The 19,341-nt window shown below is 47.1% G+C and overlaps 1 protein-coding gene across 2 annotated transcripts in view; it reads right to left on the bottom strand.

Annotated features, from left to right (window-relative positions):
- EFCC1 (EF-hand and coiled-coil domain containing 1) overlaps nucleotides 1-19,341 on the bottom strand; it is a 171,315-nt gene that overhangs the window by 141,468 nt on the left and 10,506 nt on the right. For both annotated transcript variants that reach the window (XM_068251832.1, XM_068251831.1), the window contains exon 2: nucleotides 14,294-14,694. In XM_068251832.1, the coding sequence (XP_068107933.1) occupies nucleotides 14,294-14,694 (401 nt within the window). The remainder of the gene's footprint in view (nucleotides 1-14,293; nucleotides 14,695-19,341) is intronic.

Below are 19,341 nucleotides of genomic sequence, written 5' to 3' on the forward strand. Positions count from 1 at the left end.
TAGCAGATATGACCCCAATATGCACAATCGGTAGCAGATATGACCCCGATATGCACAATCGGTAGCAGATATGACCCCAATATGCACAATCGGTAGCAGATATGACCCCGATATGCACAATCGGTAGCAGATATGACCCCGATATGCACAATCGGTAGCAGATATGACCCCGATATGCACAATCGGTAGCAGATATGGCCCCAATATGCACAATCGGTAGCAGATATGACCCCAATATGCACAATCGGTAGCAGAAATGACGCCAATATGCACAATCCGTAGCAGATATGAGCCCAATATGCACAATCCGTAGCAGAAATGACCCCAATATGCACAATCCGTAGCAGATATGACCCCAATATGCACAATCCGTAGCAGATATGACCCCAATATGCACAATCGGTAGCAGATATGACCCCAATATGCACAATCGGTAGCAGATATGACCCCAATATGCACAATCCGTAGCAGATATGACCCCAATATGCACAATCGGTAGCAGATATGACCCCAATATGCACAATCCGTAGCAGATATGACCCCAATATGCACAATCCGTAGCAGATATGACCCCAATATGCACAATCCGTAGCAGATATGACCCCAATATGCACAATCCGTAGCAGAAATGACCCCAATATGCACAATCCGTAGCAGATATGACCCCAATATGCACAATCTGTAGCAGATATGACCTCAATATGCACAATCGGTAGCAGATATGACCGCAATATGCACAATCCTTCCTCAGCAGTTTTGACCACAATCAGCACCACCTGAAAAAGAAAAGAAAAACCCATTTACTCACCTACAGCCAGAAGACCTTCTTTCCCGAGTCCCGACCTCCTGTCCCGACCTCCTTGTGGCGCGCAGCGCCCGCGCGCCCACGAACCTCTTCCTTCCCGACGTCACGAGACTTCCTGCCTGCATGCTGACAGCAGGGCTACGGGAAAATGGCCGCCTGAAGCCATGCACTGCAGACTCGAAGTCTGCAGAACAGGGCTTCGGGCGGCCATCTTACCGTAGCCCTGCCTGCTGCTCCGGGCTGCCGCTGTGTGAACTGACTTGGCGTCTTTTAGACGCCTGAAGTCAGTTCACTCCAGGGGGTGCTTTGGGGGTGCTTGGACAATTCTAGGGGGTGCTCGAGCACCCCCAAGCGCCCCCCTGGCGCCGCCCCTGTCTGGAACACATGCAGAGTGAACATCAGACAGTGCAGTCTATGCACTTCTGATGACGCGCGAAGAGGCAGAGCTACAGCCCTAAGCTCTGCCACAAGCAGGCAGTGCTCCCCGAAGTTAGCACAGGGGATTTGGGGTATAAACCCCTCGTTTTGCCGTGGGGATGCGGCGTTTTAGCAATAGCTATAGTGCTTAACATTAATAAAGGTTAAAAGCATTGATTTTATTTGGCTTCAGAGTCTCTTTAAATGGAAATAAATATGGCAGCCTCCATATCCCTCTGGCTTCAGTTGTCCTTTAAAGTGAAACCGAGGTAAAAATAAACTGATGAGACTATTTATCCTCCAATTCCTGAAAATGACTTTTTTTTAGACATTCCAGGGTTTTATTTTATCTTGAAACATTTACAAAGAACATTGAAGGTTAAACTTTTGCTGTCTCTGCTCAGTGGCAGCTTATTAAGTGTCCCAGAGTGAAAATGCATGAACTATTGACCTTTTTTGTTTTCTCTCCCTCAGAAGTTGTATTCTGCCAGGAAAACTTTTATGGCTGTAATTTGCTTAACAGAGATGTTTACAAAGCTCCAGACAAGACAGAAGCTGTCACTTCGGTGCCTATAAATGAACTCTCTCAGGCAGCAAAATAAAACAGCCTGGTTATTAATATGCTTTGTACTGTACATACACAGGCGTATTTCATCATGTCACATGTCGCCTCCGGTACACTTTAAGTACAGTCATGGGACCACCAGCAATATTTTTAGGAAAACTTCTATATAAAATCTCAACTACAGAAGGAAGCAGCTAAGGAAGAGGAATTGCAGTGCGTCAAGACAGGTAAGTATCATATAGTGACACCTGCCCCTCCCTGCCGCCAGGGGAGCTAGTGAGAGGGTAACCTATATCAGAGACAGGGACAGTATGTGATAGGTACCTTCCCAAGCCCCACCCCTCCCCCGCACCTGCATTGGCTGATATCTGGAGATGAAAGAGGCCCTGTAGTGACATATAGCAGAATGCAGTAAAGAGGACCTGTAGTGACATATAGCAGAATGCAGTAAAGAGGCCCTGTAGTGACATATAGCAGAATGCAGTAAAGAGGCCCTGTAGTGGCATATAGCAGAATGCAGTAGAGAGGCCCTGTAGTGACATAAAGTAGAATGCAGTAATGAGGCCCTGTAGTGACATATAGCAGAATGCAGTAAAGAGGCCCTGTACTGACATATAGCAGAATGCAGTAAAGAGGCCCTGTAGTGACATATAGCAGAATGCAGTAAAGAGGCGCTGTAGTGACATATAGTAGAATGCAGTAAAGAGGCCCTGTAGTGACATATAACAGAATGCAGTAAAGAGGCCCTGTAGTGACATATAGCATAATGCAGTAAAGAGGCCCTGTAGTGACATATAGTAGAATGCAGTAAAGAGGCCCTGTAGTGACATATAGTAGAATGCAGTAAAGAGGCCCTGTAGTGACATATAGCAGAATGCAGTAAAGAAGCCCTGTAGTGACATATAGTAGAATGCAGTAAAGAGGCCCTGTAGTGACATATAGAAGAGTGCAGTAAAGAGGCCCTGTAGTGACATATAGCAGAATGCAGTAAAGAGGCCCTGTAGTGACATATAGCAGAATGCAGTAAAGAGGCCCTGTAGTGGCATATAGCAGAATGCAGTAAAGAGGTCCTGTAGTGACATATAGCAGAATGCGGTAAAGAGGCCCTGTAGTGACATATAGCAGAATGCAGTAAAGAGGTCCTGTAGTGACATATAGCAGAATGCAGCAAAGAGGCCCTGTAGTGACATATAGCTGATTGCAGTAAAGAGGCCCTGTAGTGACATATAGCAGAATGCAGTAAAGAGGCCCTGTAGTGACATATAGCAGAATGCAGTAAAGAGGCCCTGTAGTGACATATAGCAGAATGCAGTAAAGAGGCCCTGTAGTGACATATAGCAGAATGCAGTAAAGAGGCCCTGTAGTGACATATAGCAGAATGCAGTAAAGAGGCCCTGTAGTGACATATAGCAGAATGCAGTAAAGAGGCCCTGTAGTGACATATAGCAGAATGCAGTAAAGAGGCCCTGTAGTGACATATAGCAGAATGCAGTAAAGAGACCCTGTAGTGACATATAGCAGAGTGCAGTAAAGAGGCCCTGTAGTGACATATAGCAGAATGCAGTAAAGAGGCCCTGTAGTGACATATAGTAGAGTGCAGTAAATTACTCAGGATACCCACTTATCTTGGTTTCAGCATTAGAAACACCTCATATATATTTTTCTTAAAGGCATATTTACCTGAGGAAGTGGCTTCAGGCCACGAAACGCGTTGTTGACATTTGTCCTTATCATACATTTTCCTAATTAATCTAAAGGTGGCCATACACTTATAGATTTGCAGCAGATTCGACCATCAGATAGATTTCTGGCAGATGCCTGTCAAGTGGAATCTGGCAGGAATCGATCTGATGTGTGCCACACACTAGCAACAGATTTACAATAGATTTCAGGATGAAATCTATTGGAAATCGATCTAAATCATTATTGGACCATTAGATCCAATGAAACTCTATTAACCTAGATTTTCAATCCTGTCAGATCGATCAAATAGATCAAAATCGATCGCAAATCGATCGATTGGCTGATTTGATAGAATCGATTTGTAATCGATTGATTGATTCCATAAAATCGATTGATCGATGGCTGAAATCGACCAGTGTATGGGCCCCTTAACAGTTGTATAAATTTGTTTGCCTCTGAGGAAGCGACCTTGAGTTGCGAAACACGTCAGGCACCTGTTGTTGTCTTGGAACTACAGTCTATCTTGTTATATGAAAACCTTAGGTTTAGGTTTAGGACTATTTTTAATCTATAAATGTGACTTTCAAGATGATTGAAATGCATTGAATGCCCATTGGTGATTTGGTCCTTTATAATTTAGGCAGTTGCCTAGGGTCTGGAGAGAAACTAGGGGCCTGACTGACGCTAGCCCTCACCATATCTTACCAAAAACAATGCCAGGTGGCCATGAAGGGTGTGCCCACATTTATTTCTTTCAAGATGGCGCTGCACTAGCTGCCACGGCATGCAGGGCTCCCACAACTTTTCTTTTAATTGTATATTTGTAATATTTGTACTACATAGTTTTTTACATAGTCTTTTTTCATAGTCTTTTTTCTTTTCAGTTAGCTTAGTTTAGAGCTAGCCTAGCTAACAGGTTACAGTTCAGTGTTTTAGTAGCAGCCAGCAGCACCACAAGCGTACCTCCGGGAGCTGCACGGATCCCGCGGACTCCCACGGGGAGGATTGCATGCGGTCCCCAGCTGAGCACAGCCTCTTCTCCAGCCTGGTCTCACGGCGAAGGCTCTGCTCCAGGCGGCGGGCACCCGTCCCTACCATAGACCACGTTCTGCTCTACTCCGGTACCGGATCTTTTTGGATAGATCGCCGGCTGAATCCACCTCCTTTCTCCACTGGCCCGGCAGCCCGAGGATCTTCCGCAGCATCTGTCCAAGAGTCGCATCACGGGCACAGAGGATCGCTTCTCCAGCCGTTTCTCCAGCTGCTGCACTGCCCCGACCAGAAATGGCTGCGGCCCACGTGCTCTCCACGTGCTCCCTCCACCACCGCTGAGCCCACCACGGAAATCTTTGGCATGGGCGCCACCGCAGTCTGAGTGCCCTCGGGATCTCTGGCTGCCCGGTGAGGCCACCCACGCCGCTGCCTCCTCCATAGCGGACGGCCCTCGGCGTCCATCCAGCAGCCGTCAGCCTCCCAGCTACGAACACCACAGAGGAAGGCAGCTAGTACTGCTCAAGCCACTCCACCGCAGCAGCCACCGCTCCATCAGGTGAGAGTCCTACTGCTGGGCCCCTTGTGCAACCCATTGATCACCTATGCTTCCTACCAAGGCACCTTACACCACTACTCCTCGCCTTTAACATTTGCCTGCCTGTTAACCTGCTGTTAACCTGCTCCTGCCTGCACCATACCTGGAGGGGCTGCTTTCTGCTTCTGTAGCCCTTATGCCCTACTGTGCTGAACTGTACCGCACTGCATTGCTGTATGCTGGCCTGTATTGCACTGTATTGAACTGCCAATGAGTTGGTTGCTATTGCACTGCCCATGCGAGGTATGGTATCGGACTGTTCAGGTGTCTGCATTGCTCATGTGACGGACTGCTTCACACTGCTCATGTGACGGACTGTTCTCATTGCTCATGTGATGGGCTGCTTTTCACTGCTCATGTGATGGACTGTCTTTGCTCTGCTCATGTGATGGACTGTTTTTGCTCATGTGATGGACGGCTTTTCACTGCTCATAAATACGATGGACCGTTCTTGCATTGCTCATGTGATAGACTGTTTTGCACTGCCATTTGCACAGCTCATGGAAATGGACTGTTTTTGCACTGCTCATGTGATGGACTGTTTGTACTGCTCATGTGATTGACACGATTGCACTGCTCAGGTATATGAACTCTACTCTACTCATGGAAATGGACTACTCTGTACTGCGCATGTGATGGACTGTTCAGCACTGCGCATGTGAATGAACTGTCTTGGCACAGGTTCACATTGCACTGTTACTGGGGGCAAAGTCAGGTGACAGTTTGCTTCCTGTTCTGGTTTTCACGCTACCTGCAGCGACGTCTCAGCTTTATGCCCTCGGAGACGGTGAGCCGACACTTATGTCCATGCCTCCAACACCACCCCTCCCCTCTCATACCTCCTTCACCAGGTCGCAACTCCTCAAATGGGAACAAAGCGCAGACCTGCTCCCAGAGAGCAGGCTCCTGTATGACTCTGTCTGGAGCCACGCCCAGGAAATCACTGCCCCCGCGCGGGGGCCCAGCAGTGGCCAGCGGAGGAGAGGATGTCGGGCTGGTGCCAGGATGAGGCTAAGGAGGAAAGGTCTGCGGTCAGCCATCCCCGCAGTCCTCCTAGCAAACGTCCGCTCCCTCCCCAACAAGCTGGACGAACTACAGCTCCTAAGCAATAAGAGAGAACTTGGTAACAACACTCCAGTCTTTTGCTTTACAGAAACGTGGCTCCATGAGGACATTCCTGATAGCGCCCTCCATCTGCCAGGTTTTGGCCTTATCCGAGCAGATCGCGACAGCTCCCTCTCTGCAAAAAAGAAAGGTGGCGGAATCTGTTTTTACATCAGCTCCACCTGGTGCGCAAATACCTCAATACTTGCCAAAATATGCTCCCCGGAGCTCGAGCTTCTTCTTGTAAACTGCAGGCCACAATACTCACCCAGGGAGTTCTCTTCCTATGTCCTTGCTGGTGTGTATATTCCCCCAGATGCCGAGGTCAAAACTGCCCTGCGCGTTCTCAGCGACACAGTCTCGCAGTGGGAGACGTCCCTTCCAGACTCACTGTTCATTATAATGGGGGACTTCAACAGGGCCAACCTCCACCAAGAGCTACCACGCTTCCACCAACATATTACCTGCCCCACTAGGAACACCAACACCCTCGATCATTGCTACACGGTCCTGAAAGATGCATACAAGGCCGTCCCGTGGGCAGCACTAGGCTCATCTGATCACTGCCTCATCCACCTGATTCCGACCTACAAGAGGCGCCTGGAAACAGCGAAACCAGTCCTTAAGTCCACCAAAGTATGGTCAAGTGAGGCTAAGCTACAACTTCAAGCCTGCTTCGACTGTACAGACTGGGAGGCCCTGAAGGCACCAAACCTGGATGAGTGGGCAGACAACGTATCATCTTACATCAGCTTCTGCGAGGACCAGTGTATACCAACGAAATCCTTTAAACTTTATCCAAACGACAAACCATGGTTCTCCAAAAAACTACGACACCTGCGGAGTCACAAGGAAGCTGCGCATAGGGCTGGTAACCAAGAGGACTATAGAAGGGCAAAAAACAACCTAAACAGGGAACTGAGAGTTGCCAAAAGGAGCTACGCAGAAAAGCTGGAACAGAACCTCTCCTCAAATGACTCACGAGCTGTCTGGAAAGGGCTTAAGGCCGTCACCAACTATAAGCCCCCCCCTCAACATGCAACTCCTAGCACTGAGCTTGCAGAGAACCTCAGTGACTTCTACTGCAGATTTGAGAACCAAGCAGCATCTGCAGGTCTCCCAAAGCCACCTGCTCCCTCCTCCACCATATCTGCTCCATGTCCAATCTCACCCTCTTTGGCTGTGAACAAGGACGACGTCTTGCGCCACCTGTCAAGGCTAAATGCAAGGAAAGCCTCAGGCCCAGACGGAGTGTCACCAGCATGCCTAAAAACCTGTGCTCAACAGCTAGCTCCTATTCTCTCCTCCATCTTTACAAGATCCCTCCAGGAAGGCAAAGTCCCAGCATGCTTTAAGAGGTCGACCATCATCCCCGTTCCCAAAAAACAGGGAATCACCGACCTCAACAACTACAGACCTGTGGCTCTCACATCCGTCATTATGAAAGCTTTTGAAAGCATGGTCATGCCTCTTCTGAAAGTCTTCACAGAGCCCCTGCTGGACCCACACCAGTTTGCGTACAGAGCAAATAGGTCCACTGAGGATGCCATTAACATCTGCCTGGAGACAGTCAATGAGCATCTGGATAGACCAAACTCTTTTGCCAGGATCCTCCTCCTTGACTTTAGCTCAGCGTTTAACACTATCAGCCCTCAAATACTTCAGGAGAACCTTGCTGAGCTCAAAGTCCACCCCACCCTGCGCCTGTGGATAACTGACTTCCTCACAAATAGATCTCAGGTCGTCAAGCTGGGTACTATCCTATCCCAACCAAGGACCACCAACACAGGGGCCCCACAAGGCTGCGTCCTGTCACCAGTCCTGTTCTCCCTGTACACAAACAACTGCAGATCCACTGAAAACTCTGTCAAAGTTATCAAATTTGCAGATGATACCACCATTGTGGGCCTCATCACCAATAACAATGAGCAGGCATACCGTCATCAGGTTGAGAGAATCTGCAACTGGTGCAAGGAGAATGGGCTGGTCCTCAATACCGCAAAGACCGTTGAGATGATCATCGACTTTAGGAAGCGTGCACCCACACCACCCCCAATCCACATCGACAACGCAGAAGTTGCACGGGTCCCCTGCGCTCGTCTCCTGGGCACAACCATCTCCAACGATCTGAGATGGAAGGCCAACACCACCTGCACCCAGAGGAAAGCCCAGCAGAGACTATTCTTCCTCCGCCAACTGAGGAAGTTCGGCATGGACCAGAAACTTCTGACGAACTTCTACTCAGCCACCATCAAATCCGTCATCTGTTCTTCTATCCTTGTCTGGTATGCTGGCTCCTCTGCCAGCGACAGACACAAACTACAGAGAGTCATCAGATCAGCGGAAAGGATCATCGGAAAACCACTTCCCCCACTGGACCTACTCTTCAACACTAGACTGCGCTCCAGAGCCTTGCGGATCGCAATTGATCCTTCGCACCCAGGCTCCCGCTTTTTCTGTCGTCTCCGTTCAGGCCTGAGGTATCGGGCCATCTACACCAGGACCTCAAGACACAGGAACAGCTTCTTCCCCTCAGCTGTCAAATCACTGAACTCTCTGGACCCATTCCCACCCCCCACCACCAAAAGAAGAGCGGATCCTCCTTAGGTCGCTTGCTTTACTAGCTGGACAAGTCCTAACCAGGCCTGCACTCAAGAACTCTTCTTTTAAAAATGGTTGTTATGTAATTACTGTTACCGTATCGTACCGTATTGTACTTGTTTGATGTATTGCTATCTCTGGTGTGTGTCATTTACTGTTTCTATGCCCTGCTTTTGCCAAGCCCAATTCCGGGCACGACCCAGTCGTGCTTGGCGAAAAATAAATTCTGATTCTGATTCTGATTCTGATTTAATATTAAAGCGGACCTGAACTCAGAACTTCCTCTCTGCTCTAAAAGATGAGCAACAGCATAATAACCTTTACAGAAAAACATTTATCTGTTACAGCTGATACAAATCCTACAATAAATCTGCAGTGTGTCTACTTCCTGCTTTCATGGAAGAAGACATAGTGTTAACATCCTTTGTTTACCAATTAGCTATCTGCCGTAGCCGAGAAGATTTCTGAGCTGACACAGCTGAGGGATCAAATTACAACTTCTGTTTAGTCACAGAGGAGAAAGAATTAGACAGGCTAAACTCACTAAATACATACAGGGTGCATTCCTCTCTGTTTTCCTGTCCTGTGTAGGAGTTCAGGTTCACTTGTCCCTGAGATAGTGGTATTGATCCCTATATTGTACAGAATCTTACGTTTCTCATGTATAAATGTCATCTTGCCTGATGAAGAGACCTGTCCTCCGATTTCAGCGCTGCGCAGAGGAACGTTATTACCGGGTATGAAACCGTGACAGTATCATCAGTAAAACTTCTTCTTTTTAGGAGAAGATTCTTAGACTTGCTTCTGCTACAGGGTCTCTTCAATTGAAATGCCGATAAGATCATTATCTGGAGCCGGAGTGATGTCTATATATCTTGTCGGGGGGAATATCAGCGGTAAAACCGTTTTCTATATCTGAACCGTCAGGGATGAAGCGATTGCGAGGCGTGGAGGCCGAGAATTCTGCACACTCATCACATCTGATCAGCCCCCTTTCATGCTAAAAAGATTGAAGTCAGACGCCTGAGGGGAGATAAGATTACATCAAAGTCTATCGAGCCATGGGGGGATACGGAGTCTATCGAGTCATGGCAGCATAAGGAGTCTATCGAGTCATGGCGGAGTAAGGAGTCTATCGAGTCATGGCGGAGTAAGGAGTCTATCGAGTCATGGCGGAGTAAGGAGTCTATCGAGTCATGGCAGCATAAGGAGTCTATCGGGGCCAGTGTGCCCTGCGCTCGCCTGCTGGGCACCACTATCTCCAACGATCTCAGTTGGAGGGTCAACATCACGACAACCCAACGGAAAGCCCAGCAGAGACTCTTCTTCCTCCGCCAACTGCGGAAGTTCGGCATGGCGCAGGAGATCCTAACATGCTTTTACACTGCCACCATTGAATCGATCCTCTGCTCCGCCATCTTGGTCTGGTATGCGGGAGCCACCACCAGCGACAGGCACAAATTACAGAAGATAATTAAGTCAGCAGAGAGGGTGATTGAGAGACCACCTGTACAACACAAGACTGAGAGCCAGGGCACTGAGGATTGCAAGTGACCTCTCTCACCCAGGGCACTGTTTTTCACCCCACTTCCACTGGGTCGGAGGCTTCGAGCCATCCCCACCAAGACCACCAGACACAAGAACTCGTTCTTCCCGATGGCCGTTAGCCTCCTGAACTCCCTTAATATTCTACCACCCTCTATCAGCGCCCTACCACCTGCATAGGAGCGGTAGATTTCAGTAGTGTGTGTTTTCGTAAGATGAATACTGAGCTATACGTACATCTAATGCTGACTGTAGATTTGTGTATGTCTATATTTGAGTCTCTTTTCTGTATTTCTTTCTATGTACCGCTCCATTGTGCCAAACCCAATTCCGGGCTTGACCCAGTCATGCTTGGCGAAATAAAATGATTCTGATTCTGATTCTGAGTCATGGCAGGATAAGGAGTCTATCGAGTCATGGCGGAGTAAGGAGTCTATCGAGTCATGGCGGAGTAAGGAGTCTATCGAGTCATGGCGGAGTAAGGAGTCTATCGAGTCATGGCGGAGTAAGGAGTCTATCGAGTCATGGCGGAGTAAGGAGTCTATCGAGTCATGGCGGAGTAAGGAGTCTATCGAGTCATGGCAGGATAAGGAGTTTATCGAGTCATAGCTGCATAAGGAGTCTATCGAGTCATGGCGGAGTAAGGAGTCTATCGAGTCATGGTGGAGTAAGGAGTCTATCGAGTCATGGCAGCATAAGGAGTCTATCGAGCCATGGCGGAGTAAGGAGTCCATCGAGTCATGGCGGAGTAAGGAGTCCATCGAGTCATGGTGGAGTAAGGAGTCCATCGAGTCATGGCAGAGTAAGGAGTCTATCGAGTCATGGCGGAGTAAGGAGTCTATCGAGCCATGGCGGAGTAAGGAGTACATCGAGTCATGGCAGAGTAAGGAGTCTATCGAGTCATGGCGGAGTAAGGAGTCTATCGAGTCATGGCGGAGTAAGGAGTCTATCGAGTCATGGCAGAGTAAGGAGTCTATCGAGTCATGGCGGAGTAAGGAGTCTATCGAGTCATGGCACCATATGGAGTCTATCGAGCCATGGCAGCATAAGGAGTCTATCGAGTCATGGCAGCATAAGGAGTCTATCGAGTCATGGCGGAGTAAGGAGTCTATCGAGTCATGGCAGAGTAAGGAGTCTATCGAGTCATGGCAGCATCAGGAGTCTATCAAGCCATGGCGGAGTAAGGAGTCTATCGAGTCATGGCAGCATAAGGAGTCTATCGAGCCATGGCAGCATAAGGAGTCTATCGAGTCATGGCAGAGTAAGGAGTCTATCGGGTCATGGCGGAGTAAGGAGTCTATCGAGTCATGGCGGAGTAAGGAGTCTATCGAGTCATGGCAGCATATGGAGTCTATCGAGCCATGGCAGCATAAGGAGTCTATCGAGTCATGGCAGGATAAGGAGTCTATTGAGTCATGGCAGAGTAAGGAGTCTATCGGGTCATGGCAGGATAAGGAGTCTATCGAGTCATGGCGGAGTAAGGAGTCTATCGAGCCATGGCAGCATAAGGAGTCTATCGAGTCATGACAGAGTAAGGAGTCTATCGGGTCATGGCTGAGTAAGGAGTCTATCGAGCCATGGCGGAGTAAGGAGTCTATCGAGTCATGGCAGAGTAAGGAGTCTATCGAGTCATAGCAGCATAAGGAGTCTATCGAGTCATGGCAGAGTAAGGAGTCTATCGAGTCATGGCAGCATAAGGAGTCTATCGAGCCATGGCGGAGTAAGGAGTCTGTCGAGTCATGGCAGGATATGTAGGAGAGCGGCCCCCGAAGAAGGAGGAATCTCTGAGCGAAACATGAAACGGCAAGAAAAACTTCTCTACATAACTCTGCTTAATGCACTATTTCACAGATGTGCTAAATAAGACATCTGTGAAATGGTGGAATATCTGATTTAGTTATGACCGTCTTTTATGAACTTTGGAAGCATTCACAAATGTCCCCACATGTTAGTCTGTGCATTGATTAGCGCTGTGCAGGAATGCTCACCCAGGTTAATCACCAGTAATCACCACTGATTCCTCGGGATTCAAATAATGGTTAAATGCTGCAGGTGCGTGGCTGGATGCAGTGGTGTTAATTACACATAATGCAGTCGTCCGCCCTACGTGTCAATGAGATTGCACAGGTCCTATTAGTCGCGTTGCAAGCCTCGCTATGGCGCACTTCTCCTACAAGTCGGCAACAGGAAGAGCGCCATATCGAGGCTTGCAGCCACTGGCATCTCATTAATGCCGATGATGATTGATCAGTGGCACTTAGACTGGTGAATGGGAATTCTCATTCACTAATCTGTGTACTTCTAACAGGTGGCAATGAGAACAGGCACAGGAGCGCGCACAATGGCGACACGGCGGGGTAAGTATATCTACGCCCCTGGAACGGGAACAGCTCTCCCGCAGGGCATGTATATATAATGTCGGAAATTCAATAAGGGGGTAATAGTAGAGCAGTGACATAAATTGGGCATGAAAACTGCACATTATTCTGAATAATAATAAGAGGCTGACAGAAGCTCGCTGCTTAAAATGATATGAAATTGTCTTTTCATGTAACGGATGACATCTGTCAAGACATCTGTGAAGGCCTCACATCTGTCTGTCTGTAGTGTATTGGGATCGGTGTGCCTTCAGCAGGGGGCGCTGACACAGACATCACAGCTATGCAGAGACACTCACTGACTGAGCTCACACCAGGTTTAACCCAATGTAATAAAAGGATGCATTTGACTGTAAGGCCAGTGGCGTAGCTAAGGAGCTGTGGGCCCCAGTGCAAGTTTTACATTGGGGCCCCCCAAGCACTCTATACATAGCAATTGATAAGGCGCACCAAAACCTGCCAATGGCAACTACAGTGTCAGAGGTGCAAGAAGGGGATGGGGAACAGTTTGTTACTGATTACCCCCAAGCACTCTATACATAGCAATCCCTGCCAATGGCAACTACAGTGTCAGAGGTGCAAGAAGGGGATGGGGAACAGTTTGTTAATGATTACCACTATTCATTGTATCTATAGAAGTGATTATTACTAGCACAGGACCAATAGAGAGCTAATACTGAAGCTGAGGGAGGGCCCATCGGGGCCTCTCTGGCCCAAGGGCCCCAATATGGTTGCAACCTCTGCACCCCCTATTGCTACGCCCCTGTGCAAGGCCTGTGACTGTATACGGATATAATTTACAGATTCATTCTGCAGCCGTCAGTGGCCGGAGTCTGCAGCAGATAAAATGCTTATTGATTTCTCGCTTTCGGCTTGAGAAAGTGTTTAGTCCCAGAGGCAGCGCAGACCCGGGAATCATTAATAATACTTCTTAATTGAGGTGCCGGTGATCTCTGCACTGGCACTTCTCTGTCTATCTTTTAATGTCTTTTAATGCCAATAAAATTACAAGTTCAGTAATATCAAGAAAGGTGTTATTGCCGTGATACCAAAAACCAGACTGGCACCTCTCCAGGATTGGATTTAACATTAGTTAAGCCGCAGTACAGTAAAACACCCACAAGATGTCACTGTATGCAAAGTGCTGTCATGATCTCTATGGTATTGTAATTTCCTGTACTCTCTCTGATTAACTCTCTGTTGTAAGTAAGCTGCATTTCCTGATGGTTGTGTATATTTTATCTCTATTCTTCAGTACACAGCTCTAACTTGTTATACTGGCTGCCTATCTACGTGTACAGAACACTCTGCTCCCTCAGGTTATGGACCCAGTCGCCGGATGTCCAGACCTGGAAATCCAGATCACAAAACGCCAGACAGCACATGCAAACACCCAACACTGCTGGCACTTCTGTCTGTCAATTAATGCCCTTCATCAATTATGGAAGTTTAAAATGGAAATGCTGCTATGGAAGATGTTAACACTATAGAAATAAAAAAATAATAATAATGGAGGGCGCCCATTCTAGACACCACACTTAGAGAGGTCGTTATCTTTGTACTGTGATTTATTATATAAGTAATATGACTGGGATTGGCGCACTTACTTGTAATGCTGTAGTTCGGCCTCCATCTGGTCTATACGCATCTGGAGAGCAGAGACGCGGTTTGACTTCTCTTCCAGATTCTTGACTTTCCCGTAACACGCCTGCAAAGCCCGCCGGGCGTCCTCCGCTCGCCTCCTCATCTCCGCTTGCTCTTTCAGAAGTCTCTGGTTAAACTCTTCCAGATAGACCAGGACCTTCTGGGTCTTCCTCAGTTCTTCCTCCAAGTCTTTATTCATCTTGATGACCTCCTCCATCTGCTCGTCTCTGGAGCTCCGGATCAGGTTGACCTCTCTCTGGACACATCTGGTGGTGACCGTGAAGCTCTGGGACAAGACATGGCTGTTGGACGGGGCCGAGAGGCCGGTACTTCCCTGAGAAGCCATATTTCGGTGCAGGCCAACCTAAGCGAGATAGAAAATATTAACAGATTGAAGATGAGAAGAACTCTGATACAAGCTGGGCCGATCGGCACATGGATGGTGAGTAGACGTGGTCAGTGAGATGCTGAAGATTCCGACTCGCATGCAAATTGTAAGCATTTCAGAAATGGGTCAATCAAAGGTGCTACCTGACGATTCTCACTGTCCCAATTCTGTACAATCTGCAGGCAAGCCGGGAATAATTGTATCTCATCGACCATCTCTATGGTCAATGAGATACAAGGACTTAAGCTGGCCAAAACAATCGATTTATGGGCAGATCGAGCATTAGATATACACCTCTCTGATGGAATCTGATCAATGAGGGATCTATTGCCTGTGCACACTAGGGATGGCCCTGCCTAGGATAACTCATGGAGAAGCATGTGATCAGTCTGATCAGCTGATAGATTTGTAATGTCCTGATTTGCTGTGATGACTTCCTGGTTTATCACATGTTCAGGACCAGCAAATCAGAACCTTACAAATCTACCAGCTGATCAGACTGATCACATGCTTCTCCATGAGTTCTCCTAGGCCAGGCCCTCCCTAGTCCACACACTGCCCATCAATTCCAGCATGAAATCTATGGAGAATCGTGCCGATGCCGTTGCCTGCCGGGGTTCCCCCAAAGTGTAAAGTGTCCCCCCACCACCATGCTCTGTGTGTTAAAGTATCACCTCTCTGCCAGCGCAACCTATGGCCTAAGGGTAGTCCTGACCCTAAGGGTGCCCATACATCACTCAATATTGTGGTCCAATCGACTTTCCAATTCAATAATTTTATGAGCCCATTAGCAGATTCAGTAGAGTTATCTTGTGTGAAATCAGTGCAGTGCTTTTGGCCTCAGTCTGCAGAACTTGTGCTGTAAATTCTTGGAATGCTTTGATCTCTCTCTACTAGCAGAAAATATAGCAACTGAAAGCAGAAGTCCTCTGTTATTGTCTCACACTGCCCCCTAGTGACAAGTGGCCATAAATACACATTACAGCAGTACTATTTAGAAGCAGGGAAATGTAACAAATAAAAAAAAGTGCTAAAAAAAAATTGGCCTGGAGAACTTGCAAGCCTCTTCATAAATTGGCTACTAAAGGGTTAAATCAAAAGAGCATTGGTGCTACAACATGGCCATGGCCATCCAACTGAGCCAGCCAAAATGGGTTGATTGGGATTGTCTGAAAAATCTTGATCAAAAAGGCTTGAAAATGTGTGCGGCGGTAACAGCGTTCAATATTGCGTTGTCTGCGATTCTAAATCACACAGAGCAACAACACCCGGAGAGGAAGGGGGATGGGGCAGAACGACACATTACACTTGGGGGGGGGGGGGGGGAGAGGCACAAGTACAATTTCCAGTAGATCTCATGCAGTAATCTATTGGAATTCATTGGGCAGTGTGTGGGCGGGCAATAGATCCCTCTCCGGTAACATTCAGTCAGAGAGGGATCGATCTGGTGGTGGATCTGGCAATACATTGATTGATGTAGGCCAGCTTTAGGGTGCATACACACAACTAATTTTGATTGGCCAATTACTGGCCAAATTTACCACCTCCATGCAGTGTGAAAGCTTACCTGCACCATCTGCTCATGGAATTCAACATACATTGGCACTCGTACTACATGGAGGTGGTAACATTGGGGAGTCATTGGCCAATCATAATTGGATGTGTGTATGCGAGGCGAGGCCACCTGGGTGATGCAACGCTGCAGTGCTTTCTGTCCTTGACAGATTGTCCACGTATTCTGCAATTTTCTCTGTGGAATCATTAACGACTCACAAGTACGATGACAGCGGCGTTAATTGTAACTCTAGAATTACAAAGAAATATAACAAATTGTATGGTGTGTGGCCACCTCCGCACTAGCCCCCCCCCCCCCACCCCGCCACCTAACCTAACGCTATAAGAGGGGATGTACCCCGAATCACTCACCCTCGCCACCACTACCTGTTGCTCTGCCGCAGTTGGCGCGTTCATTTGCCGCTATCTATTGTCTTCTGACGTTCGGCTATTTCCTATTGCCCAAATATACACTCGGCACTGCAAGAGCAGCAATAACCATGGCGGTCTATGTAGCGCCAAAACTACCAGGCCTGTTCCACAAACAGCCGCGGTTATCACAAAACTCCAGATTATAATGGAATTTTCTTGGCCTCAGAGGTGATCACACATGAATCCATTTTTAAGTTTTTTGTTCAACAAGAGAAATTTGTTCAGTTTTTCCACTTAATCGAATAATCAGAAAAATTGAACCAATATACCGTACACTTATGATTGATTTTTTCCAAAAATATCAAACAAATGATACCTTTCTCTCTGATATTTCTAACACATCCAATCGGATTTTTATTGAAAAAAAACCTCAATAATTGTTTGTTTTCTCTTGGTCAAAAAAAGGTTCTTTTTGCTTTCCTCTCTCTTCAATCGTTTTGGTCAAATAACTTGGAAAATCGATCAATTTTAGTTATGGCTGATTACTGGGGCCACTGAGAATAATCACTAAACATTGTAAACAAGGATGGCCGGATTTGAAGCAAGGCCATGGCCTAGGGCGGCAGGAAGCAAGGGGCGGACAGTGGGCTGGCACACTAAGGCAGTTAAACTGCCAAACATGTAAACCTCAGCAGTCCAGCAGTCACCAACCCAGTCCATGGTTGTCATACTTCCACTGGGGTGAGCAGTGGAGCGCTGGTCCTGTGCCCCCCCATCCTGTGCTGAATTCCTGGGGTTGGTGACAGTGGGGCCTGGGTGGTAAAACAAATCCGGCCCTGTAAATAAGTAAAACAATCTAATAAGCCTGTAAGGAACAGTAAGGTATGTCTGTCACTCTGTAATATCCCTCAGAATGTAATAACACGGCGTATGGGATGGATTTGGGCGCAGTTGATGCAGAACATGGAGGGAATATTCCGTGTAGCACTTTCCCCGGACATTTGGTTTCTATATCCGCCTTTTAGTAGATTGACTCTCTGGCCGTTTGATTTTTGTGTCTACTCTCTTCTCCCCCATGTGGTAGAGAGTTTCCTTGGCTCTGCTGGTGTCGGAGGTCTGACTGTGATTAATGCCCTCGCAGTGTACAATCCCCTCATACCTGGATGTAATCTCCGCCATATGCAATTCATTTATACAGCTGCCCCGAGAAATGCTAAAATGCCTCATTATTCAGGCCAGGGCCGCAATCCGGCGCTCCAGGCAGTATATGGAGCCCAGATGCAGCAAGGCGAGGATCTGCCGGGAATTACCAGGGAACAGGCTCAGCACAGATCAGCCAGTTCACAATCGCACTGCCCATCCTTACCTTCATAGTTCAAAACACATCAGTAAAAATGGATGCGTCAACAACGACCTTCCCGAAAGTGCACAGATCTCACTTCTCAGCATAAAGGACACTTGAAGTGAGAGGGATATGGAGGCTGCCATATTTATTTCCTTTTAGGTAATACCAGTTGCCTGGCAGCCCTGCTGATCCTCTGTCTCTAATACCTGTAGCCACAGCCCCTGAACAAGCATGCATCAGATCAGGAGCTCTGACTGAAGTGTGACTGGATTAGCATCATGCTTGTTTCTGGTGTGTGATTCAGCCACTACTGCAGCCAAATGCTGGGAATACACGGCTTGATTCTGAGCTGATAAGTTGGTTAGATAGATAATTCCCGACATGTCCGATCACTGTTCAATCGGTTTGCTGCTCAATTTGTCATTTAAGTGAATTGAAAAAAAGATAAGAAAAACGAGCGGAAGATAAGAGTATCAAATGGGCAAAACGATTGGGCGCAGAAGCAACCCGTGTAATCCCAGCAAAAGAGATCAGCAGGACAACCAGGCACAGGCAACTGGTATTGCTTAAAAGGAGATAAATATGGCAGCCTCCATATACTCCTCACTTCAGTTCCCTTTTAAAGACTTCCATACACAGTTAGATATTTTGCATAGATTTTTTTAAGGACCACTATTGTAAAACATTGTTTAATTTGAAATACATGTATTATACAGTACAATATCAGAAGAGCATTTCCCCCAGGTTAATACACACTATAAATTACTTTTTTCATCATCTTGCTATTTGTTAGAGTAAAGGTGGTCACACACCATACAATTTTTTTTAAAATATCTGTTCAATTTAAGAATTGCAATCAATTTTTCTGACTGATTGTAACATTTCAAAAATATGACCAATGTACCACACACCTATGTTCAATTTTTCCCCAGTTATAATAAAAATGATTGGAAACTCTGAGAAAATTGCTAGGGTGTGTATATTAATAAATTGACAATGTAACACAAACCATACAATCTTTAGAGAAATTGAAGAGAAATATCTGGCAATCCAGATAGATAAAAATCGAAAAAAACGGGAAATCCGATCGGATTTTTCAGTTGAATGAAAAAAAAGCTTTCGATTTTTTCCGGGAGATCCGATCATTTTTATCGAATTACCGTAAAATCGGATCATTTTATTGTATCGTGTGTGGCCACCTTAAGTAGTAAGTGTCTGACGGATCTGACAAGTTTTGAAAAGCACCATTCTACAGCGGGCCATACACATATCAACTCTCCCAGGCGATTTCTGGCAGATTAAATCACTCTGATTGGATCTGCCCGGAATCCATAGCACAACGTGCCACTCTG

Source organism: Hyperolius riggenbachi, chromosome 9 (assembly GCF_040937935.1).
Source record: "Hyperolius riggenbachi isolate aHypRig1 chromosome 9, aHypRig1.pri, whole genome shotgun sequence".
In the NCBI taxonomy this organism is placed as follows: domain Eukaryota; kingdom Metazoa; phylum Chordata; class Amphibia; order Anura; family Hyperoliidae; genus Hyperolius; species Hyperolius riggenbachi.